The sequence below is a fragment of the Fusarium subglutinans genome, assembly GCF_013396075.1.
Source record: "Fusarium subglutinans strain NRRL 66333 chromosome Unknown NRRL66333_c0000003, whole genome shotgun sequence".
In the NCBI taxonomy this organism is placed as follows: domain Eukaryota; kingdom Fungi; phylum Ascomycota; class Sordariomycetes; order Hypocreales; family Nectriaceae; genus Fusarium; species Fusarium subglutinans.
The window spans coordinates 38,567-64,620 of record NW_023502066.1 but is presented as its reverse complement, the minus strand read 5'-3'; the positions used below and the strand labels follow the sequence as shown (position 1 = coordinate 64,620).

At 50.0% G+C, this 26,054-nt stretch overlaps 5 protein-coding genes across 5 annotated transcripts; 2 read left to right on the top strand and 3 right to left on the bottom strand.

Moving 5' to 3' along the window:
* Positions 1–177: 177 nt before the first annotated feature.
* On the bottom strand, positions 178–2,034 carry FSUBG_630 (uncharacterized protein; the record flags this gene model as incomplete). The annotated part of the gene is made up of 1 exon (XM_036684484.1): positions 178–2,034. One exon carries the CDS (start codon positions 2,032–2,034, stop codon positions 178–180), a length of 1,857 nt encoding a protein of 618 aa, XP_036543647.1.
* A 2,292-nt stretch (positions 2,035–4,326) lies between these two features.
* Positions 4,327–5,376, bottom strand: FSUBG_629 (histone H1 5; the record flags this gene model as incomplete). The annotated part of the gene is made up of 5 exons (XM_036684472.1): positions 4,327–4,467; positions 4,520–4,946; positions 5,046–5,068; positions 5,233–5,259; positions 5,320–5,376. 5 exons carry the CDS (start codon positions 5,374–5,376, stop codon positions 4,327–4,329), a joined length of 675 nt encoding a protein of 224 aa, XP_036543646.1.
* A 2,917-nt stretch (positions 5,377–8,293) lies between these two features.
* FSUBG_628 (COPII coated vesicle component SEC24) lies at positions 8,294–11,569 on the top strand (the record flags this gene model as incomplete). The annotated part of the gene is made up of 4 exons (XM_036684461.1): positions 8,294–9,664; positions 9,715–10,153; positions 10,209–11,428; positions 11,483–11,569. The coding sequence occupies 4 exons, from the start codon at positions 8,294–8,296 to the stop codon at positions 11,567–11,569; spliced, it is 3,117 nt and encodes a 1,038-aa protein (XP_036543645.1).
* A 2,445-nt stretch (positions 11,570–14,014) lies between these two features.
* On the bottom strand, positions 14,015–15,040 carry FSUBG_627 (uncharacterized protein; the record flags this gene model as incomplete). The annotated part of the gene is made up of 1 exon (XM_036684450.1): positions 14,015–15,040. The coding sequence occupies one exon, from the start codon at positions 15,038–15,040 to the stop codon at positions 14,015–14,017; it is 1,026 nt and encodes a 341-aa protein (XP_036543644.1).
* A 3,082-nt stretch (positions 15,041–18,122) lies between these two features.
* On the top strand, positions 18,123–19,828 carry FSUBG_626 (asparaginyl-tRNA synthetase; the record flags this gene model as incomplete). The annotated part of the gene is made up of 3 exons (XM_036684439.1): positions 18,123–18,397; positions 18,449–18,623; positions 18,683–19,828. The coding sequence occupies 3 exons, from the start codon at positions 18,123–18,125 to the stop codon at positions 19,826–19,828; spliced, it is 1,596 nt and encodes a 531-aa protein (XP_036543643.1).
* Positions 19,829–26,054: the final 6,226 nt, after the last annotated feature.

Genomic DNA, 26,054 nt, shown 5'->3' with positions numbered 1-26,054 from the left:
TTTCTTTCTTCCTTCCTTCCTTTGCCTCCTTCGTCCTCAGCTCCCACTCCAGCAAGACTAAAGCTTCGACTGCATGTCGCCACGCTCCTCTTTTGTACAACCATCAACACATCCCAACATGCTTCCATTCACTTTCATGCATGCATGCATCTCCGTCGTATGTATGCGTGCACCTCGTCATCCCAGTTTCCCCCGCAGGGCGTCCACCTCTCTTTGTAGTGCGTCCAGGTCAGCCAAGATGTCAACACTCTTCCCTGGCTCGTTTGCCGATTGCGGAGATGTGGGACCCGAGCCGACTGTCGCTGCGACACTGTCAGGCTCCTCCTCGGCCACTTGACTCGATCCAGCCTTCCCTACACCATCAAGACTCGTCCTCCGAGGTCCATCGACGCTGCCACGGCTGCTGCCTCGTTGCCTTGGAGGTGGTGGAGGGGGTGCCATCTGATTATGAGGTTTTGCTTCGAATGAAATCCGCCGACTACTGCTGTCAACACTTCTGATACTCGCAGGCCGTCGAACAGATGTGTTTCGCGCAGGTGGTGGTGGTGGTGGTGGAGCCCAAGATTTTGTTGTCGTCACGGGCTGATGTGTTCCTGAGTGCGTATCTCTCGGGGGTGTTAAGTCGACTGTGGAAGATTGACGCAGCTGCGATGGCGTAGAGGTGGTGCTCATATCGATATCCAGTGATGGAGCCGGAGATGATGACGATTGGCTCAAATCCGTGAGGCTTGAGGCCACCCCCAATGGTATCTGCGTCGACTGTCTCGAGGTGTGATGAGATCTTGGTGGCGGTGGTGGAGGTGCCGCTGCATGTGAGTCACGTCGGTTGTGTTCAGGTCGGGATCTCATAGACGATGACCGTGACAAGTTCTCTTCATTGTGCACAAATTGCTGCTGTGTCAAGCCTAGACCAGACGCATAGACCTTGCTCTCTCCTCTCGCGTGACCTCGTCGAGGTGGTGGTGCAGGAACTGCTTTTCGGCTGCCACCTGATGGTTCTGGCGATGCCAAACTCACATCACCTTCAGCCTCTGGAACTTTGCCAGCTGCTTCACGGTCAAACGGCGAGTCGCCTCCTTCTTCCATACTTCTTCTGACCGGCGCGGGCGGAAGTGGTTTGTTCATATCTGATGACAGTGTCGCAAGAGGTTCTCGAGATGCCTGACCAACCAGATCCAGCTTAATGGACTTGCCATGTCGCGAGCTAGGTGGCGGCGGCGGTCTCTTGCTGTTCTTTGAGCTCAGTTGGGCAGAAGCGCTTGAGTCAGAAACGTTCTCTTGATCGATATCATCTTCCGGGGTATCCGAGGCTTCTTCAGATATGAGTGATGCCTCTTGGAGTGCGTTCTCGGGGGCCGATATATCTTTGGAATCATCATGTGAAATTCTTCGGAAAACAGACGGTCGGTCTTTTGTGTTCTTGGCTGGTGACGGCATCGACTGTCGGATTTTCGGCGGCGAAGACTTGTCCGACTCCGTATTACCCGTCATCAGTAATCGCTTGAAAGAATTGACGTCTAGAGACCTTCTGGCTGTATTAGCAGCTTTAAGGGCATGGCCTTCTTCTTTGCGCTCATGCTCAAGCTTTTGTTCTGCGACAGGGGAATCAACGCTGCGTAATGTCTTGCTGAATGGGTTCCCTATGCCCTGACCGCCATTCGGAGCATAGCCACGGGCAGCCGCAGCTACCATTTCGCGGTCGCTGTCATCGGTAGACGTTGCATCGAACGGATCGTCCTCATTTTGTTGGTTCGCAGTCTGTTGCGCAATAGAAGGTGCCGCAAATGCCCATTCGGCAGAGTCGGGAGACAGCGGCGGGGGTGATAGTACACGGACTTTTTTGGTAATCTTAGATTTCGAGTCAATTGTTGAAGAGCCAACTTGCTGAAAGCTGGTCGGAGGCGGTGGAGTAGGCGCTGTTTCAATCTGATCGAGAGCAGGGAAACGAGAAGCGGCGGAGGATGTTGAGTTGGGAAAGGAAGCTGAGTCTACTGTCATGGCAGCACTCTTGCGAAACGGATTAGACGATGCCATAGTGACTAGATTTTTCTGCGCGATCGGCTCAGGTGATCTTTTTAGGCCTGTCTCGTCTCGTTCTGCTATAGTTGGAGCTTATCGTCTCCGTCACAGGGGAGATGGAGAGGTGATTCTGATGCGATAATAGGTCAAGGCGCATGCAAACAGAGACTGCCCGCCATCTTCGGCACAGCCGGGCAAGAGCTTGGGTCGGCGGACAAGACAGGGAAACCGAGTGGAGGAGATTAGGCGGCAATGGAAGCGATATAATAACAGCGCAGCGCAGATGAGACGGAAACGAGGCAAAACAAGACAATAGTAGGATTTTGAGGTCAAAGAAGCACGGGTCTTGTAGGCAAGGTACCAACCAGTAGCCTTGTGAGGAAATTGAGGTTCAGGCGTAACACAGCGGAGCAAGTGGCCCCCGGAACGATCGGTCAGGAGCTGGAGGGGAACGTCGCAGCAAGAATGCTTAAGCACACACAACCTGAACAGTTGCTTGTACCAAACGAGTTGTTGAGTCACTGGGGAAAGGAAAAGAAATCTGGCGATGCCACACAAGAGGCGTCCAAAGTGGGCTGAAGTCGTCAGCGCCTTCAGGCCCCAGGGTCAATATCTTATCGCTAACGGTGCCTGGGCCCAGCACAGAAATCGAGTCACTTTCAGGGGATAAACCGTCCGTGGCACGAAACAGAAGCCTATCTTACATAGGCTGGACTGACGGACAGGGCAGGATAGGACAGGGGAGAGAGACAACGAACAGAGTCGACTCAAGAGAACGAAACAGAACGAACAGGCGATGATCATTGACGGGCATGAAGAAGCACGGACCAGCCGGGAGCTTACGAGGGGCAGAAATACCGCTGACGTTGGGCATTGTGGTCCCTACAAGCAGGATACGTACTGTCATAGCTCTTCGCTCGGTAATCTACGCTGCAAGGAAGTACAGGTACGAGAGCTTGGTTAAGCTTCACGTTGGGACCTGAGGCACGTGAGTTGTGACGACAGGTCGATAACCGTAGCTGAAATGTCTCATCTCACGCCCCGGACGACACAGTTTCGAAAATAGACGCTGAGACCCAATCTGTCTGTGTCTTGCTGAGGATGTGCGAAGAGTACTGTAGACTCAACATCTTGACCACATAGGCCGACAAATGAGTTATCATGTCATCTGTGAATGGCACTCCTTACTAAGACCCTTCTAAAGTATTCCTGAGTGTCCTCCTACTCACATCCATAAAATCCATACTAGAGCTACTGGTACCTCAGACTTGAGGAGTGAGTTGTCTCTTTACCTAGGGAGACACCACGGGTGCCAATCCAAAAGTTTCATGGTTCCACTTTTCTCGACTACAATTCCTCACCAGCAGGTCAGCGAACCATGATATGGCGGCGAGTGCCAATACCTCAGCCAAGGCAAGATGACAACTATGATGAACGACTAGAAAGCTCTTGTCTCGAGGCAACAATCCTACTGTAGCGAGTAGGGCTTGGAATGTGCACTCGCGCTTAAAAAACTGCGAACACGAATATAGCAGAGCTCACTTACACGCAGAACAAGGCTGACGCGTAAAAACTCTACAGTTTTCAGACCACCAACAGGCAACTATCGTCTTAGACTGCGTTCGTTTCATACCCATCTAAAGCGCTAGGCGCCCAAGACAGCCTTTTCCTCCACGTAGGTAATCTATTATTTCGTTCGTCAGTCAGAACATGTTGACGACCCACGTGAAACCCCTTGGCAAGAGTCGAGACACGCTTCACTCAACCCATGTAAACAAGCCCTTCGGACAGCGCGTCCCATAATCGCGCTCGCTCATGTCTCACGGAATATCCGAAAATCTTCGATTGTCATGGAATGAAGAGGAATTTTGAAAAATGTTCATTTCGTAGTTCAAACCGAATAACTCAAAACAGCGACAGTGGTATAATCGCAAACAACCCTTCCTCACCCACAACCGAGACTTTTGCCCTCTCCAAAAACACGCCGACCGTCCCCTCCAGCATTGTTTCGAACCATGACACACCGTAAAAAGACTGTGCCGTGTCATATAAGATAATACAGGGGACAAAATCGCATACAAATGACCCTCACTTCTAGTGTACCACCTGCAACATAATGAGATGGCTGAGGGTAGAATCATACAGACGCGACTCTCCGCGTGCACGTGTAAACAAACAGTCGATAATCCCGCGCTCCGAACCAAACCATCAAAATACCAGTAGCCTTACTTGCCGTACCCTTGCCGTGAACAGATCCTTTAACGCCGTGGCCGTCATTAATTAAAGTTCAATACTGCTCAGCATCATTTACGCCTTGGCAGCGGCCTTCTTGGGTGCTGCCTTCTTAGGTGCAGCAGGCTTCTTTGCAGGTGCTGCCTTGGTGGTCTTGGTGACGCGACCTGTCTTTGTCTTTGTAAGAGCTGTCTCGGGCTTCTCAGCCTTGTCGGCCTGGATAAAATGTTAGAGGATGTGGTGCGAGAGCAGCTGAGTCAACACATACCTTTTTGGTAGCAACAGCCTTCTTGGGGGCAGCGGGCTTCTTGGCAGGAGCAGGCTTTTCAGCCTTCTCAGCCTTTTCAGCCTTCTTCTCAGTGGTCTTCTTCTCAGCGGCGGCCTTCTTGGGGGCAGCAGCCTTCTTTTCGGTAGTAGCCTTCTTAGGGGCGGCGGTCTTCTTAGCAGCGGGCTTCTTGACAGCAGGCTTCTCAGCGGCCTCCTTCTTCTCGGCAGCGGGCTTCTTAGGAGCAGCGGGCTTCTTAGCCTCAGGTTGCTTCTTGGCGAGCTTGGTACCACCGGAAGGACCCTTGGGCTGCTCAAAGACACCCTTGTCGACACCAGCCTTCAAGGCCTTGTTGAAGAGAGAGTCGAACATGTTGTCGGTGACATTGAGAGTGTTGTTGGCCTTGACATACTTCTTCAAGGATTGACGGCTGTGTGGCGAGTCAGCAACTGGTGGGAAAGAGGGAAGGGAAAGGCGACGGCGTGAGTGCGTTGCGCGACGAAGAAGATAATTGAAAAATGAAGCTTACCTAGAGCCCTTTCGGTCCTTGAGCTGTTGGATGCAAAGAAAATACGTTAGTGAGTGAAAACGAATAAAAGAGAATGAACGAGGTAAAATGGTCGGTCGGGCGCGTGGCGATAGCCTCATCCGCGACCGAAGACTGAGTGCGCGATGATGGACGCGACATGAATGGGTAGCTTTCAGAATACACATACGTTGACAATGGCATCAGTGATCATGTCCTGAAATAGATGTGTTAGCGACAAATCCAGAAGAAATATCTTCAGAATGAATGGACTCACCTGATAACTGGCGTGGCCAGACTTCTTGGGAGCGGCGGCAGCGGCTTTGGCAGGCATTGTGGTGGATTGTGTGGGTTGAGATGCTTTGAATAAAGACGTGGAGTTGAGGCGATAAATGAGACGCGACAAAGACGTTTGAAGACGATTGAAGGCTTTGGAAGACGTTTAAGAGACGAGAGAGCAAACGACGAGTAGAACTATCTTGGTCGGGCGCGTGGAGGGGATGGGCCATGTTTATATATTCGGCGGGGGCAGAGCGCAATCACTCTCCTCCCCAAGCTCCTGCTCCTGTGCTGCTCTCCTCTTACATCTTCGCGACTCTCCCGTCTTGCTCACCTGCCATAGCCCCACTAGCCCCGATTGGGAGGAGGGGCATTTTAAAGCGCCACACTAAAAATGCGCATGCACACTTAGCACCCGCTGGCATGCCATTGCACAAAACAGCGCACAAGAGCGTCAAGATCTTCACAGAGCACGTGAACTTTCTTATCGGGCTTCTGGATTGGCCGCAGCTCGCTGCATAACTCACAGCCTCTTGCACTATTTCGGTCCAGCCACACCCAGCTCATCAAAGTTAGAGAGATGCCAAGCCTGGACCCTCCAAGATATGGCACTTGAGAAAATGGGGCACCAAAAATGCCAAAATAATATTGGGCAAGTGACCATTTTTCTGATTGGCCGGCCCAGACATCACCTCGGGTGAGGTGTACCTCTGTGTGATCTAGAGTCTGGCAAAATGCGAGCGCAACTCATGCCCCCGAGCATCCATTTCCCTCGATTCTCTCGCTTCTTCGACAACCATTGTCAAGAGATGAATGACTTGATTTCTTTGTCTTCCTGCGAGTCTCGGGCAATCTTTTGCGTTCCAAATTAGGTGGAGGATTCGCTGGCTCGTTGCGACTGATACATGAGGCTTCCTTCTCGCTCGAGAGCCGTTGAGCGGCCATTGAATGAGCCATGCTCGTTGTCGCATTCCGATTTACGACTGATACAGTGATGAATATGCTCATGTGAAGCTTTCCAATGTCTTTTTAAGAAACAGCGACCATTATAGTGTAGTTTCTACGTTATCCCGGCTCGTTTCGATAAGAATATGATCCATATCGCTCAAAGTCACTCACAAGTCCATTTCTCAACATCGCGCGTCGTTTCTGAAGCTATCCGCATCCCACCACTGTCCGATCGCTAAACCACCACACACCACACCACAAGCCAATTTTGCATCATTTAGTCGTCGGGAAGTATGCAGATGCAACTTGAGTACATTTTGACTTTTTTTTTGTTGAATAAAATATCACCATCGGCTCTTGAGAGGGCGAAGATGTTGCATCACGACTTACACGGTCGGAGGCGTCAAAGAAGCAACACAGAATGGTGAATAGTCTACGATTCGCATCCACACATCTCATGATCTCTCATTTAGGTGCTTCTTTCAATTTCTACTTCATACTTTTTCTTAGTATGATGGGTATTACTTTTTTCATGTTGGATTAAGCGGCACTTATAGCAAACTAATCAATGTCCGTAATGCTTGCTGTTCATACTTACTAAAGCGTGTACGATAGATCTGACTTTGGACAATTGCTATTCTTCGTCATTCTATATTGGTCTTTAGCTTACTTACAACACTTAAGGGAGGATGGAGTCAACATCCTGTAACCTCATCGAAATGATTTTTCTAGTCACTTCGAAGCTTCATCTCGGGCTTCATCGTTGCAATTGACGCGTTACGTCAAGTGAGGGGCAGGACGTGGCATCATGAGAGCTTGCGCCCAATTCAACAGCCTTATCGTCTGGGCACTAAATCAGATGAAACATACTCCAGCTTTTGTAGATATCTGTCTGTCTATCTTAATATATTAGTGTTGACCTTGACTTGATATCTGCACACTACTTTGCTCGCTGTTATGTTAGTGGTAAGGACGTGATCATCCACCCCACCTGATCGCGGGCTTCCCAGGCATGGCTTGGGCCTGTCTTCAAACAGGAACACTAGTAATTCGTTTATGGGCCTGTTGCACCGAGAGCCTGTGTTTGCACTGTCTGAGTTTGTGGTAAAAGGTCACTACCCTTCTGCAATGATCTCTATCTTGTTTCTAAAGATACAGCTTATCAGTGAATATCGTTATCCATGACAATCCTATCTCTGACATCGATACAGCCAGTACAGCATCTACAAAGATAATTGGTATAGTAAAACAGCAATCGGGGGTACTTGAAACAACATAGAGAGCGGAACTACCTCTAGTGCTCCCACGAGCTTGCAGGAAGACGGGACTGTTACAAAAGCCAACGGCTTTACAGGTCTGTCAGGTGTAGGTTAGCATCAACACATTGGGGCGAGTTCCCTCCCAAGTTGAGCCCGCATGGCAAATGTCTTTGCGGCTCTTCATATGATTTTATAAGCCCCTATTATGAATTCACACACAGAATAATTTATCCAGTTGTTGAGTGAGACCGATGGCATCACATCGTTGGCTACGCGCATCATTACTTGCACTTATCAATTGCTGCTATAGCATCACATGACCCGTCTTATAGATCACAGTCCACATGTACAGTGCAAATCCTAATTTATACTCCAAGCCTTACCAATCAGAGTAAGGTGGGACACGGAACACGATCGCCCAGAATGTCCAACCGGAAGGTGCACCAGAAAAGGCCAGCGAGGCAGGCAGGACACCTATCATCAACGATAGCATCTCGATTCTGCTACCGAAATCCTCAGTGAAGGAAAAAGAAGATCTTCAGCTTGGGTGCGAACTTGGGAGACCATGTTCGTGATTTTCTGCATATAATTTCTTTGTCGAATTCTCTTGTCTCATGTTACTGAAGCTTTAGCTACCGCCATCCATCATCCTACGGTACATTTCATTGCCCCACGTCTCCTTTACTGGGCACACGGCTCATCCGATAGATCGATACTCGTCCTCGATACTTTCGTCCCTTTCGCTTCTCGAGCCTCAACGTCGCAATGGCCGACTACGCTCAGTACCACGCTCTCGGACACGGCGAGGTTATCGACGACAATGATCCTAACCGAACATCTCAACCCTCTGCGCAACAGTTCCAACCGCCAATCGCTCCTTCACCTTACCAACAACAAGCATCACCATATGGAGCACCCCAGTATCTTGGAGGCCAGCAAGCGCCTCCGCCCATGACTGGCTCTCCCGCACCAGCTCCCGGATATGGTTATGCACCTCCTCAGACTCAGGCTCCTCCAGGTCAAGCTCCCCCATCACAAGATGCTACACTGGCTGCTCAGCTTGGTGGAATGAACTTGGGAGATGGACACGGCACAGCGAGAAGGAAGAAGAAGGATCGTCATGCATACCACACCGTTGAACCTACCGGCTCCTCGCAAGCCTTCAATGGCATGCCTCCCCAAGGGACCTCAGCTACACAGTTTCTCGACAGCGTTCCTGGCGGTCCCGGTTTTGGGGGTCAATTTGGAAGCCCCCAGGGAACTCCTCAGATGCAAAGTCAGAGCCAATTTAGTGCGCCACTTAACCCAACATTTGGCCCTGGGCCTGTTGCTGGAACACCCGGTGTCGGCGAGGGTCTCGGTACAGCCTCAGTGTCTACCAGCGGACCCAAGGGAGTGTCACCTGACGACATGCCCAGCGTACCAGCCTCGCGAGATGCGATCCAACAGTACTACCTCAAGAACGTCTATCCCACCTTCGAACGACATGTCCCTCCTCCCTCGACCGTTTCGTTTGTTGCCTACGACCAGGGCAACTCGTCACCGAAGTACACTCGACTCACACTCAACAACATCCCCACTACTCAGGACGCTCTACAGGCCACTGGCCTTTCTCTGGGACTCTTGCTGCAGCCGCTAGCCCCTCTGCAGGCTGGAGAAGCCGAAATTCCTGTCCTCGACTTTGGTGAAGCTGGACCCCCACGATGCAGACGATGCCGAGCTTATATGAACCCCTTTATGATGTTCCGTTCGGGTGGAAACAAGTTTGTCTGCAACCTCTGCGCATACCCCAACGACACTCCTCCCGAATATTTCTCTGCGACCAACCCACAGGGTGTCCGAGTTGATCGTGACACTCGACCCGAGCTTCACCGAGGAACTGTAGAGTTTGTGGTGCCTAAGGAGTACTGGACCAGGGAGCCCGTAGGATTGCGATGGTTGTTCCTTATCGATGTAACCCAAGAATCTTACAACAAGGGTTATGTCGAGGCTTTCTGTGAGGGTATCCGTGTTGCTCTATATGGTGGTGAAGATCAAGAGTTGGATGAGAATGGAGAGCCGAAACGTAGGGTACCAGAAGGCGCCAAGGTTGGATTTGTCACGTACGACAAGGACATTCACTTTTACAACGTCAATGTGAGTCGTAGATGATACTTTGTGCTGTAACTTGTACTAACAGTCTACAGCCTGCCCTGGATCAAGCTCAGATGATGATCATGCCTGACCTTGAGGATCCCTTCGTTCCTCTGAGCGAGGGACTCTTTGTCGACCCATATGAATCCAAGGATGTGATCACTTCTCTGCTTACGAGGCTTCCGGATATGTTCTCTACCATCAAAAACCCCGAGCCCGCCCTTCTCGCCGCCTTGAACTCAGCACTTGCTGCCCTCGAGGCGACGGGAGGTAAGGTTGTGGCATCTTGCTCTGCGCTGCCAACCTGGGGCCCTGGTCGTCTCTTCATGCGTGACAATGGCAATCACCCTGGAGGCGAAATCGATAAGAAGCTCTACACAACTGAGCACCCGGCCTGGAAGAAGGTTGCCGAGAAGATGGCTGCTTCCGGTGTCGGTGCTGATTTCTTCCTTGCTGCTCCTTCAGGTGGTTATCTTGATATTGCGACTATTGGTAAGCCCAGTCCCTAAAAGTGTCATAAACTCATACTGATCTCATTTTTCTTCAGGTCATGTTTCCTCAACCACTGGCGGAGAGTCCTTTTACTACCCTAACTTCATCGCTGCGAGGGATAGTCGAAAGTTATCACTCGAGATCTCACACGCTGTGACTAGAGAGACTGGTTTCCAAGCTCTCATGAAGGTCCGATGCTCTAACGGTCTCCAAGTCTCGGGCTACCATGGCAACTTTATCCAACACACCTTTGGTGCCGACTTGGAAATTGGCGTCATCGATGCTGATAAGGCAATGGGTGTCAGCTTCAGTTACGATGGCAAGCTAGATTCCAAGCTTGATGCCCACTTTCAGTCCGCCCTACTCTATACGACGGCTTCAGGCGAACGCCGCGTGCGATGTTCAAATGTTATTGCTAGCGTTACGGAAACCTCCAAGGAATCGGGTGCGCGTGAACAGGGTATTCGTGAGTGCCTCAAGTTTGTTGATCAAGACGCTGTCATTGGTATGCTGGCCAAGGAAGCCAGCACGAAGTTGGCGACTACATCAAGTAATCTCAAGGATATCCGTCACTGGCTAAGTGAGAAGGCTATTGACGTTCTTGCTTGCTATCGAAAGCATGCCGCTCAACAGCATCCTCCAGGACAGCTTGTTATGCCTGAGCGATTAAAAGAGTACTGTATGTACCTTCTTGGTCTCCTCAAGTGCCGAGCACTTAAGGGGGGTGTCGAGAACTCGGACCGCAGAGTCCATGAGATGCGAATGCTTCGTTCTATGGGTGCTCTCGAGCTGAGCCTGTACCTGTATCCCCGAATGATTCCTATCCACAACCTCGCACCCGAAGAGGGCTTCGCCGACTCTGAGACAGGCCATCTCAAGATGCCACCTGCGATCCGCACATCATTCTCACGAGTTGAGGCTGGTGGCGTATATCTGGTTGACAATGGCCAACAGTGCCTCCTTTGGTTCCACTCACAGACTTCCCCGAACCTCATTTCTGATCTGTTTGGTGAAGACAAGGACTCTCTCAAGAGTCTTGACCCCTACACATCAGCTCTACCACTGCTTGAGACTCATCTCAACGCTCAAGTCCGCAACATCATCGAGTTCCTCCGAACGATGCGTGGTTCAAAGGGTCTCACTATCCAGCTCGCTCGACAAGGCATTGATGGTGCCGAGTTTGACTTTGCCCGTATGCTGGTGGAAGATCGCAATAACGAGGCTCAGAGTTACGTGGATTGGCTGGTACACATTCACAAGGGTGTTCAGTTGGAGGTAAGTTCCATTTAATCAAGACTTGTCAACAGAAGGGTCTAACATGAATTGTAGTTGAGCGGACAACGTAAGAAGGAGGGCGAGGAGCACACGGCGGCAAGCTTGTCAAACTTTGCAGGGTTAAGACCAGCTTATTGGTAGTTGAAAAAGTCCAGCAGCTTAATAGAATCGGATCTTGATAACAGCGGTCGTTTATCTTATGGGGTAATGTAGCAGAAACAAACAAAATACTTTGGTGGGAGAGAGAGAAAGAGAGAGAGAAAGAGAGAGAGAAAGAGAGAGACAGGATGAGAGGACAGATGATGATTTGGTTAACAGGTAGCGGGTAGCACGAACACACCGACACATTATCGTCGAGTCCATCTCAGTCATGTCATGGACAGTGTCCTTCCTGTCTGTTGTTGCACGATACATGTATCCATCCGTAACATGGGAGACACTCAAGTATACAGCTTACACCGCAACATTATATTCATGCTTGTCTTTGATCTTGCAAAGACAACAGAACAGAACAAGGCTGGCTGGCTGGCTGTGTTTATCCCTTGCAGGAAAAGACACTCGTCAATCTCTTTTTCAGGCGGTCAGTCAGATTTTTGTGTTACTGCATCTCGCCTCTTTGCATGACTCTCCTCTGCATGACTCCTCTGAAACACAAACCCTCCCCCGCTTTGCAGTTTTATCTCTTTGTTATTATCACAGTCTACATATGCCCCCTTCACCGTTCTTTGCGCCTCGTGGAAAAGGGTCTGCGATGTAACGAGATGCTGATGTTGTGTAATGGTGTCGCAATCGAGATTTGTGCAACAGTCCGAGAGAGGGAGCAACGTTTATTTGACAAAGTCTGTCTTGGATACAAGATTTGAAGAGGCGGTGGAGAAGGGAACACAGAGATTGCGGTGCATACACACATACATACATACATACATACAGCTGGAGACAACATGTTTTACAAGCCCATGGGGAAGCATAACTAAGGCACTCATTCACTGCATCTTGTATGTATGTAACTCGAAACCCTTGCCTGCCACGTCTCGTCTCATTCATTCTCTGCGGGACATGATTTGCCGCTAGTAAAGTACCCATGATGGTCGACGTGCATTTGCTTGCGTCTGCGTCTGCATCTGCTGCAGTTGTCCCAGTTGAGTGTAGTCTTCTTTTCCCCTGCGGCCATCCGCGGCTAAAGACCCGCCTGTCGTTACACGCGAGGCTGAACTTCAAGCGCTTCATGATATACGTATATATGTATGTATGTATATCTTTGATCAATGAGTTGTCGGGGGGTTGACTCAGGGGGTGTGCGTTATCTTGCATTGGTAGTTTGATGATCAAGTTGAAGATCACTGCTCAATCCTCGATTATCCAACCCTTTACAAGGTATCTTCCTGACATCGGTAGTCAGCCTCATATGATTCATAAGGTACAGTAGTTGACCTATCAAGTTGACTCGTATGTTTGAAAGTCATCAAATCTTCCGGGCCACGTCAGATCAAGTTTCTGCCTTCACATAAACAAAACATCTAAGGAAACTTAGGAGAAGCAAGTCCGAACAAGTCTAAACTTAATACTCAGCCCTGGCATTTGTTTCGTTTAGAAAAACACAGTACCTATCGATCCTCCGGCTGCTTCGGGGGTACCCGCATGCACGTTGTGACTACAGTGCAAGCCGGGGTTCAACTACGTTCAAAGAGAGCTGATAGGTGGGTCATATGAGACGAATAGTCTTGCGTACAGTACCTATATACATCACCTTGTTTAGTTGAAACATAAGGGATTCATTCAGCAAGGGAATGTTTCGTCCAATGAAACCTAATATCCAGATATCGTGCCTCGGAATTGCTGTCCTGCCTGACAAGTTCTCAGTGCTTGAGGACCGATAAAGAAAGTGTTCACATCTCAGCCTGACCGGGGTCTCGGCCGAGTTCATCCCACATCAAACCCTCGAGCGACATTGTAGATCGAGGCTGTGAAAGGGCATGCAGTGTTCCCGTGTGCGACATGAGATAGCAACAAGATTCCTTAAACAGCTGAGCTAAATATATATGTGACACACCCAACGCCGATACCATCATTTATTCTTCGTGATACAGGAGCCCAACAGGGCCACTTGTAGATCGGGAATCAATAAGGCGCCTAACACAAGCCCCAAACACCAAGAAAAAGAAATTCCTTGTCAAATGACCACAACCAACATGACTCCCGTAACACTGCGTTTGTCCTGACTTCGTCTGGTCTCTGTCTCGTAGATTCTCCATCCATTGCATTGCCTCATAATTGGCCTTGGACGATTGGTCGTCGAGGTTGGTATCATAGTTGTCCTAAGCGCTCGCTGACTTTTCGTCGTTCCTCGGTTGACCGCCAGAATGCGGGAAAACTACAGTTGAAATAAAATAAAAAAAGAAATGTTTCGCAAGGGTCCTGCCAAGTCGGTCGGCCTCAAAAAATGACTAACTCTTAGAGTCATCATAGGCTCGTCTTCCTGAGACAAGTTTTTCTTTGTCGACAAACCCGACTCAAGATTTCCGCTGATACGGCTCTCGGGTTGGCAAGCCGTGTTCTGGAATCTGTCTCAGATTGATACAAACTCAATCATGTTGTAATCATGTTAAGTCCGTATCGTGGGTCAGGTTGGCGCAGAACTCGGTCGACCTCACTCGCACTAAAGACGTGCTCGAAAATTTCACGATCAGCGGGAGCGCTACTGTGGCTTTTGCTTGATCCAGACGAGCTGGAGGATCCAGTCCTAGATTTGCCCTTGTTCTCCTTCTTGGTAATCTCGTCCATGATGTGCCGCATTGTGCTTTGTAGTGGATCTTCAAAGACAAAGACAACGTATGCAAACTGTCCTCGAAGGTCGGGGTCGAAGAGCAATACATCCCGCCAGAGCTCTGCCAGCTCTTGGGGAGGATTGCGGTAGCCATTGCCCAAGCCAAAATCCCCAATGACAACACGGTCATATCCGTTGTAAAGACAGATACGGAGAGCTCCGCGAAGCTTATCACGAGTCATCTCACGTTCCTCTGCAAAAGAGTACTTGAGTCCGTTGTCTTTGAGTTTGGGCCAGCGGGTTGGTGGTACCGACACGACGGGTAGGTCAAACCAGCTCTCCAGCCTGTCGTAACGGTCATGTGGTCCACGACAAACCACAACAGCATCAGATAAGATGCCACCCTGTGATGGGATCGGGTAGTTGTTGGGTTCCGGCGAGTTCGGCCATGGCGTGTTCAATGTGGCTGAGAGGTTACTTCGCCGGCATAGCTTCTCCTCATATCCGACGCATCCAGTTTCCCAGTCACCTCCGGGCCTCCGTTCATTCGCAGCGCATATGAACGGAATCCGCACTCGAGGACCTCCCATAGCCTCGCTTTGTTGTGTATCCATGGCTGCATATGTCAATGCCTTCATGACTGGGTCTCCCACTTCGATTCTGAAGGAGGGTGGCCGAGTCGTAGGCTTCTGACGCTGGATGGCGAGTTGCATGATGGGCTGTCTATAGAGGTAGGAGTATGGTGGGAAAACCTCGCCATAGTTCTTTTTGACAAGTGGAATGAAATTTCTCTTGGTATCAGCTGCGACCTCTGAAGGCCGCACCCGGCTGGATCTTGGAGGAGCCATGGTGAAGGTGTTGGATGTGTGAGCAAGCAGTATGGACTTGTACTGCTTTAAACAAGCTTGTAGTCAGGGCGCTATCAAACCAATGACGCCAATAGTGAGAGAATAAGTGCCAAGTTTGAGATGCCTAGCTTGATGAGGAAGAGTAGTGGAAGTGAGTGGCAGTGGGTTGTTGAGGTCTGGAGGGCTGGGAATAAGGACTACGATGGAGGGCAGGAAGGCCTTATATGGACACTCGGCCGTGAGTCTGAAGAAACAACACGGCGGAGGAATCTGTCACCGGACATGATCCAAAGACTCACATTCTGGTTGACTGGCTTCTCCGGGACAAGCGAGTGAGGGAGGGATGGGCACTGGGCTGTGTGACCCAACATGTGCAAGATCTGAACCACTTGTTTAGAACAGACTCGGCCTGAGGCGAGGCAACAAGCCAAAGAATGAGCAGAAGAAAAACAGACCAGCATCACTTTATGGGTACGGCAAGACTTGGGTGCCAAAAACGGGGACGTTTCGCTTGACGACATGTCCTAGCAGGCATATAGGTCTTGTACAGACGAGTTTAGGATGTACGAGCTGCAAATGGTACAGGGCAGCTCGAAAAAGCAAATGCAGGGCCAGACGAATCAAGATAAGCCATAAGAAGGGACAAGAAAAGGACCCATTGAGAAGGCTCAGGGACTGGGAACCACGTATCGTAGTCGACCGGGGATCTGTGCCGTACCAGATCGCAGCCCACCATCACAGGCGTACAGTGCAGTAGGGGCAACGACATCCAAGTTGACGGAACCAGGGTGGGCTACACTGGTGACTGAACCTCCAATATCGGGAACCGTGGAGCATCTGCAAGATCTCACGGGGACACAGGCGGCGCCGCCATCTCAAGACGGAGGTAGCAACCACGCTGGTTGGGCTGTTTGACGACAAGGACCATAGAGGAGGATGATCTTTATCGGCGAGCCTGAGACAGAACTGGCCGGGACATTGTTGCGAATCAAGATCTGTGGCACCCTTTCATCTCGCCTGGTGGAAGCTTGTGTCCAAGCGGATACCCAGGGCGGCGGACCAAAACCAACTTGTGAGAGAAAGAGACAAGAAAAGAGGGTGAAGTGTGGATGTGATTGTGATTATGGGGTGATTGTGACGACGAGGCTCAGCTAAGCTATGGGGGCCCGAGAAAATGGAAAAGTGAAGAAAAGGGTAGTTACGGGGTAGTAGTCTAGGATTGGCATGGGTATCGGAGAAGTGACTGACGGCATCGACAAGGTCGATTCATGCATTCATTGATCGTGTGCGGGCGGGTATTGGTATGGTATCCCAGCTAGCCTCATCAAGTACATATGTACTGGACTGTACCTAGAGTCCTAGATACAGTATCCGTAAATACAGCTAATTCTGTACGATAGGGATTCCCATATGCTGGGGTTGTTGGCTGGGGCGGAAGCTGTGCAGAGTGCGCAATCGATCGGTTCAAGATGTGAGACATGGAAAACCGCATAAAACCCAGTCACGATGTCTGGGCTGAGACAGGGTTGGTACCGGGGCAAGATGCTACTGTACGCTACCTAGAGTGCGGGAGGTTGCGGTGTGGGCTGCTTGCTTTTTCTTGGACCGAATGATGTCGGGATCTGTCTCTTGTTTTGGTGTGAGGAAATCGGTGAGTTCGCATTTTTGGCTTCGAACTAGTCGAGAGAAACACGCTTGTTTCGATTGGGTGGGTTGGTGTGTCTTGCTGTGTCTCCTGGGAAGCGCGGTTGTAGAGGGTGAGTGGACTCAATAGCTGATTGGAGTATTGACGAGAACATGGTCACTGACGTTTGTTTGATACGGTCTTCTATTAGGTACGGAGTATGTACAGGCAGTGATGGACCGTGACCTGAGTGAGATCTCGAAGTGGGTGCATGATGCATTGCAATCGAGGTTGTTGAAGGTGAAAGAGAACTACGGATAAAGAGAAGAGAATATGTCTTGAACTGGAGATGAAACTGTAGTAAGGTATCCCTGAAACCGATGTGGAAAGGAAGGGGCACTGTCTGATATCTGATATCCATCCCTTCCCAAATTTCATGTATTCCCTTGTCCCTTCCTTTTCCATTCCAGCTGAGAATCTATTTTTGCCCTCCCCGGGCAGTTGGCAGTTGCTTTGTCGATGTGACGAAATGAGATAGCTCTAGCTTGATTAGCTTCAAGCAAGGAAAGCGCGTCCCGGTAGACTGGCTCGGGTCGTGCACCTGCACCTGCACCTACCTGTCTGCCTGCCTGAACAACGATACGCACACCAGGGAGGGACTACCTAAAGTTAGCCTAGCGACCCAGCAATTTGGTGAGTGTGCAGTGAGTGCGTGCGTGAGGTACCGCCCGTAGGTAATTGTAGACGATAAGGTGAAAACCACATCAATCGAACAAACAACTCTAAACCTAAACCGTTCCAAGAACCTCGACACACGCACATATACATACTACTTACTTACCCTAGTACCGAGAGCTACAGAGCTCAGGTCCTGACTTGGAAGAGGTACCTCCTCCTACGTAAGGTCCCTCGGTAGGTACCTACCTAAGGCGCCTCGGCTGTTGCAGCCAGCCACTCTGAGTTGGTCAGCATGACATCGACACCTCTACAGGACATCCTCCGATCTCAGCTCGAGCTCGTCCCAGCAAAATGGAGATCCGATGCGGTACATCTCTTTTAAGGGCCCGCCGCTTGACCAGAACGGGAGCCCAAATTCGACCCCGCCATTCTCATTGGACTCTGCTTTCGTATTCAATCGATAGTACCTGACGGCAAGGCGATTAGGTTACCCTAGACCAGCCCGTGATATTTCCCAAAATTTCTCCACAGCCAACCATTCTTCCATCGAGACTTGGTATCCCCTTGCGTTGGACGCCACGACACTACTTCAGCCCATCTCACTCACCGACAAAAGGCGTAATTATTTCTCCATCATTACGCGCATGTTTCCGATTTGAGGCGGACCTGATTCCCAACATAGCAAATTTGGGCCCCATGATTGGGTGTTGATGATAGGCGCTTCCCACAGTTAGCTTCTGATGCTTATTAGAACAACCAACTGACTCGTCATCTCTCACAATGAGATCGTTTCGTGCATCGAGAGTGCCAAGATTGGGAAGACCAAGACCCCAAATAAGACCGTATGCGGTCAAGGTCCCTGGCGAGTGCCAGGAAGACATCAAAACTGTGGCTGAGCTTAAAGCTTGGGGCCCATCGTCCCATGTGCCTGATGTCGAGGTTTGCGGATGGGTCAGATCAGTGCGGAAGAGCTCGGGGGTACGCTTCATCGACATCACCGATGGATCGTCCATGCGGCCTGTTCAGGTAGTTGTGGGCAAGGATCTAGCTACTGAGTATGTAGGTCTTGAGTTGCACATATTGATATCGGTCTGACTTTTCTACAGTATGCGTCCAGGCGCAGCTGTCCGCCTAAAAGGAACATGGGTTGACGAGAGCAAAAAACAACCTGCCATCAATGGGACATCTCAGGCTTCGGGCAAGGCCGAAACGTCAATCACCCCAGAACACCCGGAGCTTAAGGTCTCAGAGGTGGAGGTTCTCGGAGGCTCTGATCCTATGGTACGTCTATCAAGAGCGTCAGGACATCATGCATTAGGCCTATTCTTACACATATCTAGACCTACCCGATCCAGAACAAATATCAGACCCCTGAAAGTCTTCGCACTATCTCACATCTGCGATCAAGAACGCCTCTGAACTCAACAATGCTCCGATTTCGATCAGATGCCACCGCCATACTCACACAGTTCTTCTTCCGTGAGCGATTTCAGCAAACGCACCCTCCTATCATCACTTCTTCTGATTGCGAGGGTGCTGGAGAAGCATTTTCTGTCAAAGCATCCTCTCCTGACGAGTTCTTCCGTGATCCCAAGTATCTGACTGTCTCTTCTCAGCTCCATCTTGAGGCTCTCGCTCAAGCGCTCGGCAGCGTCTGGACCTTATCCCCCACATTTCGTGCTGAGCAGAGTGATACGTCGAGACATCTCAGCGAGTTTTACATGCTCGAGGCTGAGATGAGCTTCGTTGATAATATGGAGGAAGTCATGAACCTAGCACAGCGCATGCTGAACGCGATGGCCAGTGGGTTGAAGGGGCTCAATGCTGCAAAGGAGCTTGAGCAGAACCGAGTTGACTCGAAGGAACCTTCCGAGCGTCTCGCATTCAACGACCTAGTTGGCCAGGAACAACTGGATCGTCGATGGCGAGGTATGCTCACCACCAAGACATGGCCTCGAATCACGTACAGTGAGGCTCTTGAAATTCTCAAGCCTATTGCCGACCAATTTGAGCACAAGCCTATATGGGGTTCTGGTCTGCAATCGGAACATGAGAAGTACCTCGCTGAGAAGATAGGCTACGACGAAGCCACGGATGCATACGTCCCAATCTTCATAACACAGTATCCGCGGGATATCAAGGCATTCTACATGCGCCAGTCATCCTCGTCTCCGGCTTCGGGTCTGACAGTGGACTGTTTTGACCTCCTGGTTCCTCACCTGGGTGAACTGGCGGGCGGCTCTATGCGTGAGCACCGTCTGCCTCAACTCGAGGAGAACATGCGGGCCCTTGGTCTAGAAGTTCCCAGCAAGCGTTCCGACAAGGGCAAGGAGCTGGCCTGGTATCTCGACCTGCGTCGCTGGGGCTGCCCCCCTCACGGTGGCTTCGGACTTGGTTTCGACCGACTTCTGAGCTACCTCACTGGCGTGCCCAACGTCCGTGATGTCGTCCCCTTTCCACGCCACTACCATCGATGCGATTGCTAAGCGCTGATTCGGACATGCACATCTCCTCTCATTTTCATTGCCTCGGCCACCCAAATATGGCCTTCACCGTCTTTCTACGCCCAACAGGACATTCTCGTTAATGCTTGCCTACCTTGGATAACCCTCCGCCCTGAGAGATGCGTTCATTTCAGCGAGCGATCTGATATTATGTCTTTTTGCCGTGACACGTTGCGCACACCAAAGCAAGCGACACTTGTGTATCACATCAGGACAAACGGTCACGAGATATGCACTGTCTCATCTTTCCCTTGGGACCATGCATGGATCGCGAGTACTGTGTAACACAGCGATGGGCTCTCAGAGCATCTCAGCCGTGTGGGCTAGATGCGGTGAAGAGGAGCTCCTGAGTTGACTCGGATGAGTGCATGCCGTGTTTGCATGATCTAGGTTTGCTGCGCGTGGCCGACGGGGAGAGCACTGGATCTTCCGATGGCGAGGACGAGGACGAGGGTGGGATCTTTCAGATCTCTGATTCATGTTTATATCGTCGTATCTGGGGGGACTGTGTATTACATCTGTACATTCTAGACCATCACTGTGATGGATCGGTCACGACATGATAAGCCAAAACTTAAGAACAAAGCACACGGGTTTTTTTTGCTTTTCCTTGAGCTAAAATTGTCGCGAATACTGGCGATGGATCATGCTGGTGTATACTAGGTACTCTCTCGTTGTTGTCTTTCGGGTTCTCTGTGGTCGTGGAACTATTGACGGGAGTGATGTGACCAATGCTACGTTAATCTTACCTGCTTGTAACGTCTGACAATATTCGTAGCTTGTTTCCCATTGTTGGAGGAACTTTCCTAATGTGGCCTTGGCAGATCTTAATACAGTTGCTGCCTTGGACATGCCGTGGCATGGTGTTCAAAGAACTCGTTATGCCAAGTGACTACATCCAACTCGGTAGTGTCGTTAATACCGTTGATGCCGTAGGTTCGCAATGAATCTTGGCTTCTGTTAATAACGGCCAATGCCCAATGTTGTATGTGGTAGGCATCGCTAGCTCGATGGTGGTCACGATACCTTCCGGCACAAGGTTCGACTTGGGTTCCAGAAGACCTGACTGATGAGTAACATGCTTCCAGAATGTACAAGTGTGAATGCTACATCGTTCCTATGACGATTAGATATTCCCTCCAACGTTTAGTCTTGTGGTAACGCAGATAACTCAGAAGGCTCTCCTCATCAAGAACAACATCGAAGGAGCACGAACATCGGGAGACACTCCCCGTAGAAATATAGGCATCTACTACGGGTATACCTCTACATCAGGACTGACTTATTTGGATGCCGTCAGTTTGGGAGGACTAGATACAAAGATACAATACCAACGATCGAGTTACTCTGTTGCGACTTCTTGTTCGCCAAAAGCTATCTACCCTAAAGCCATCGTGAGAACCACGACTAGTCCAGTTCAACACCAAGAAAGACATGGATGGTTTTCCTCGGCAACTGTCTGTAACAGCAATTCCCACATGTTTCTGGTATTAGTTTCAAGCTCGTAGCATTGCAAGAGACCACGTATCGTAATTCGAGCAATCCATCAATTAAAAGGCACTGCTCCGGAAGTACGGCCCCCATCAACCAGGGTTAGAGAAGGAATCTGGATAAACGGCAACAGAGGCAGTGATAGCGCCAAACAGAAATCTGATAGCCCGAAACTCCGCCACCACGAAATCCAAGTGGTGAAGTACAGGCCTAGTGATAGCGAGCCAACGGCTGAGGCGCCATCCACCAGTCGTATCGCTTGTTTGCAAACCCGCGTTTCATGGGACGGCTTTGACGGCACGGAGCAGGGCATACCACCGAATGGATGGGAGTGGGCTAGCGGTGGAAATAAGGTAGAGGGCTTATACCAGCATTGGCAGTTGGTGATAATAAGCATATCTGTCCATCTTGCGGCGTATGCCATCATCCCGCGGCACAGCGACCCAGAGATCGTGCCGACGCAGCCGTTGTTGGGGGGGGGGGGGTCTACTTTAGTTGAGCGGACGGGTTATTTCCGCAGCTTCACTCACTCTGTACTGAAGATGGATAAAACGGCAACGCTCGGTGTAATACATAGCAATAATTTTACCTATCACCCACCGTCTGTTGATATGGAACGGGACTTAGCTTACAGAGGGAGAGAAATAGAAGGAAATAACGGGTCTTGGAACAACAGGACTCGGCCGTGCCAAGCACCGAAACTTTCGGCCCTTTATTACCGTTGGTCGTATTCATTCAGTGACGGCGCTGCAACTTGTTTCCAGAAGCAAGCAAGCAAGCAAGCAAGCAAGCAAGCCCTGATTTAGAAGCAGACTTGGGTATGTACTGACTGACTGGAACGTAATGTCCACCGTAAACTCGAGACGTAAAACTGGTTCTCCAAATGCCCTGGACGTATAAATCGGTTATAACGGCGTCGTTGGTGCGGCGTCTCGTTATTGACTACCTATCTCCGGGTTTGCCGGGTCCCGCGCAATATTTTCTCTTTTCGACGTCTCATGTCAAATTCCATGGCACGTTAAGTTCAGTTAAGTTAGACTAGCCAACTCCAACCGCAAAAGTGCCCTGTCCTCCACTCGCGAGCGAGACGGGGTCTCGTCTTTGTCACTTACGGCTTTGAGCAACCCCCCTCTTCCAAGTTGGAAAATAAGCTTAAGATGGATCACGGTATGGGACAGGGTTGTTTGAAGGAACTCTGTTTTTCGGCAGTCAATGACTTTTTCGAATAGATTAATTCAGGTAAATTAGTGAGTGCCCTGTTCTTTTGTGGTCTGTGAATCATTTGCCAATCTATTGACTTGTCCTCTTCTTTTCCTCGTATTTTATTGGCATGGAAATGAGACAACAGCAAACACCAAGAAACCAAAACCACGCAAAATGGATGATCGATGCCGACTTATCCATGAGACCCCTTGTTCGGGAAATGGGCACACATTCCGTTAGATAATACAGTATCCGCTAGTGGAACCTCTGACGATAGAGGTAGGTCGTAGGTGTAGGTGTAAGTGTCGGTAAAGCTTTGATCTCTCTCTGGTGATCCATCATCGTATATTTTCTCCTTCTTTTTTCTCTCTCAGTCTCCTCTTTTTCTCTCTTTAGATCCACGGATTTGTTCTATTTTCCTTCTTTCGCCCCATCATCGTGCAAACCATTTCGTCATACGTGACAAATAGCTTCACCTTTGACCATGTCACCTGTTTCCCTTTATTTTTATTTTTTTTTATTTATCATTCTTCGATACGGGACCCATCTGATGATTCTAAAAAGACAACCTTGCATACCAAGGGCAATAATTGCACTGTCGTAATTCGTCTCGTCGTATCATAACCTGACCAATCAGGTCGCGTTGATGGACCCCCTTTTCAGCCTCATCTGACAGAAGGTCTAGACCCCTCGGCGGGCAGATTTCAGTGGTTATGCTTACCTCTATTGCTTGTTGGTTACGGGCTAGCCTGAGCTTAAAAGACACCAAGAGTCCTGTCTGCCTGCCTGTCTGAGTAAAAGGCAAGGTACCATGCCTTGAACTATTTAGCCAAAACCGACCAAACCTGGTGCTGTCAGTACCACGCGCCCAACGCCCCCCGCCGCTTCTCGGCGTTGTATCACATTCACCAAAGATCCTGGCGGTGTTTTTGAGTTAAGAAAAGAAAAAAAAAAAAGAGAGAGGTTCGAGGCCGCAACAAGGTCAGGTCAGGGGATCAGGTTTAACACTTTCTCATTTTTTGTGCCTCATTTTATCCCAGCGCAATAATTAAATGCATGGCGCCCAGTCCAGACTCTGACGATAGATGAGTCTCGGCGAACCTTGGCGGGGGCCAAGATGGACGGACTTTTGGCTCAGGATGCGAAGCAAATGGCGCTCGCTCTAAGCGAGGCCACTGGCTCTTGTTCAGATAAAGTCTTGTCGTGGCGGTGATGGCTTGTTTTGCACCGTAGCTTTCCTTGGTGCTTGCTTGAGTTGATTGAGGCTTGTCACGATGCAGAGTAACGTGTGATGACTTTGGGCCTGCCAAGTTGCACTAATCACTTAAACTGGTGGGTTCCTCTGGTCCATTCCTTGGATCAACAGGTCACGGAACTTTTATCAGGCAGAATTTTAACCTCGTGGTTTCAGTGACAATTAAGCTTAGCATCAGGGTTTGCTGTAGTACGAGTAAGTCGACTGGGCATTCGGTGATTGGGTTCTGGACGTATTATGCTGTATGGTGTCATAATTAAGAATACCAGGCAGCATAGCAATAATCAATGCCAACGAATGAATGAACGTGATAAAGGTTATCCTTTGCTGAGCCACCACATTTGACGATATAGGGTAACGTGTTAACAACCCCTTTATCTGCCTCAACCTTGTCGGCTGGACGGGTAGATCGGCGACACTTGGGTTATACCATGATCCGATTACTGGCAATGGCACAGACTCGACAGAATAACCAGCCCATCTCGACGAGATTGCTGGTAATATGGTACCGTATCTAGGAATGGGAGACCTGTCGAGCCAATCATGGCCGTTCAAGGGTTTATGATGCGATGGTTAAAATAAATAAGCATGCAGCCACCGAGCGCCAAGCTTTTTATCGGGCTGCACGGTAAAAATTTAAAAACAGAGACAAAAAGCTTCGCCCGCTGAGGGAGGGAGGGAGGGCGAGTGAGTGTGTGGCGTCAGCCGAGTCATTGTGGACAGGGATCTGAACGGACAGATCGGCACGCGAGAATTAGAAATATGGAGAGGCCCTGTCTAGCGCGACACCTTAAGTCCTTAGCAGCACATGGGCGAGCATTGAGATGCCGATATATCCATATGGTGACATTGGATAGACTCCGCCATGATGATTACAGCGGCCTATTTCATACCGCTGTTGCTTCGGACGCCTTGCGTGTGATTTAGAACACAACTTACACAACTTACACGACTCACAGTGACTAGAGTGACAGCTACACAGCAGAAAACCGCACAATCATCATCACCTCTCCCTCTTGGCAACTGAACCTCACTTCTCCTGTCCGCGGTTAGCGGTCTCTTAGCAAAAAGCCAAGACAAATCTTGATCCACCCGGCACCGCGAACACGCCCGGGAATAAGACTCTCAGTGAAGTGTGCCCCAGATAATGCCGTTTCATTAGAATCGTAATCAGAATCAGAAACGCACATTTTTGTTTCCGCTACGTACCCCTGCAAAGCCAAAAAGCCAAGACGGTTGCGACGGCATCTCGCAACCATACCAAGACCACATCTCGCAAGCCACGGGCTCCAATTGACGGCCAACCATGTGTCCACTGTCCTCTTTTGCGGGCTCAGGCAGGGTCTACCTGGACGCTGAGCACATTATCTGCTCCTGATGAGCGTCGCTGCGGTCTTGGGATTGGAAGACGCGGCTACTTCTCGTCACTTTGTGCTTGTAGGGGCACGCCCCAGGGCGGAATGACACCCGTGCCAAGCAAGTGGCTGACAACGCTTAAATTCATGCTTAAACCAGGGCGTTTGCTTTTGCTCGAATGAGAGGCCGCCTGACCCAAGGTACATACCACCTGCGCCGAGCCCTCCCCGATCCGTCTTGGCAGTTCTGAAGGAATCAGTATTTTATTAATTGGGCGACTCGTAAAGTGAGAAAACGCTATTGTCTTTTCCGCGGTCATAAACAATTTCCATGGCATCAGTGACAGTATTCTTGGCGGCATCAGCTGCATAGAACAAGGCAGTTTTGCTCAACCTCGAGCATTGGCACTTCTACACAAAGCGCTTCACAAAAAAAGAACAGTGCTGACTGACAAGGCTTCCCGCCGAGCCTTGGTACATAATCCTCACGATCCATCGTTGTTTCATCAACATGGCAATGTAATTGGAGCGTCTCGCCTGTCGTATTCCATCCTTGGTACATGCTTGGCTGGGTTGCGCGTTAGTGTGCACCGTCCAGAGCCGATTTTCCAAGCTCAACCCTCAGACGACCAACAGCTCAAATGGCCTTCCTCTCGCGTCAATTTCAAACAAACATGGGTCGTCGGTGCATGTATGTATGCATGTATGTATGTACAGTACAGTACATAACATCTTGGCTCTGTGACACAGCAGAGTAGTATCCATAGGCCAAGCTTTAGACAAGTCTGAAAAAGCAGGGAGTTGGAGGCTTGAGCACTGGCACAGGAGGCATAGCATGGCATATGATGTCGATCCTGATGCGTCAAGTCTCAGCACTCAAAACATTCAACTCCCGTTCCAGCCG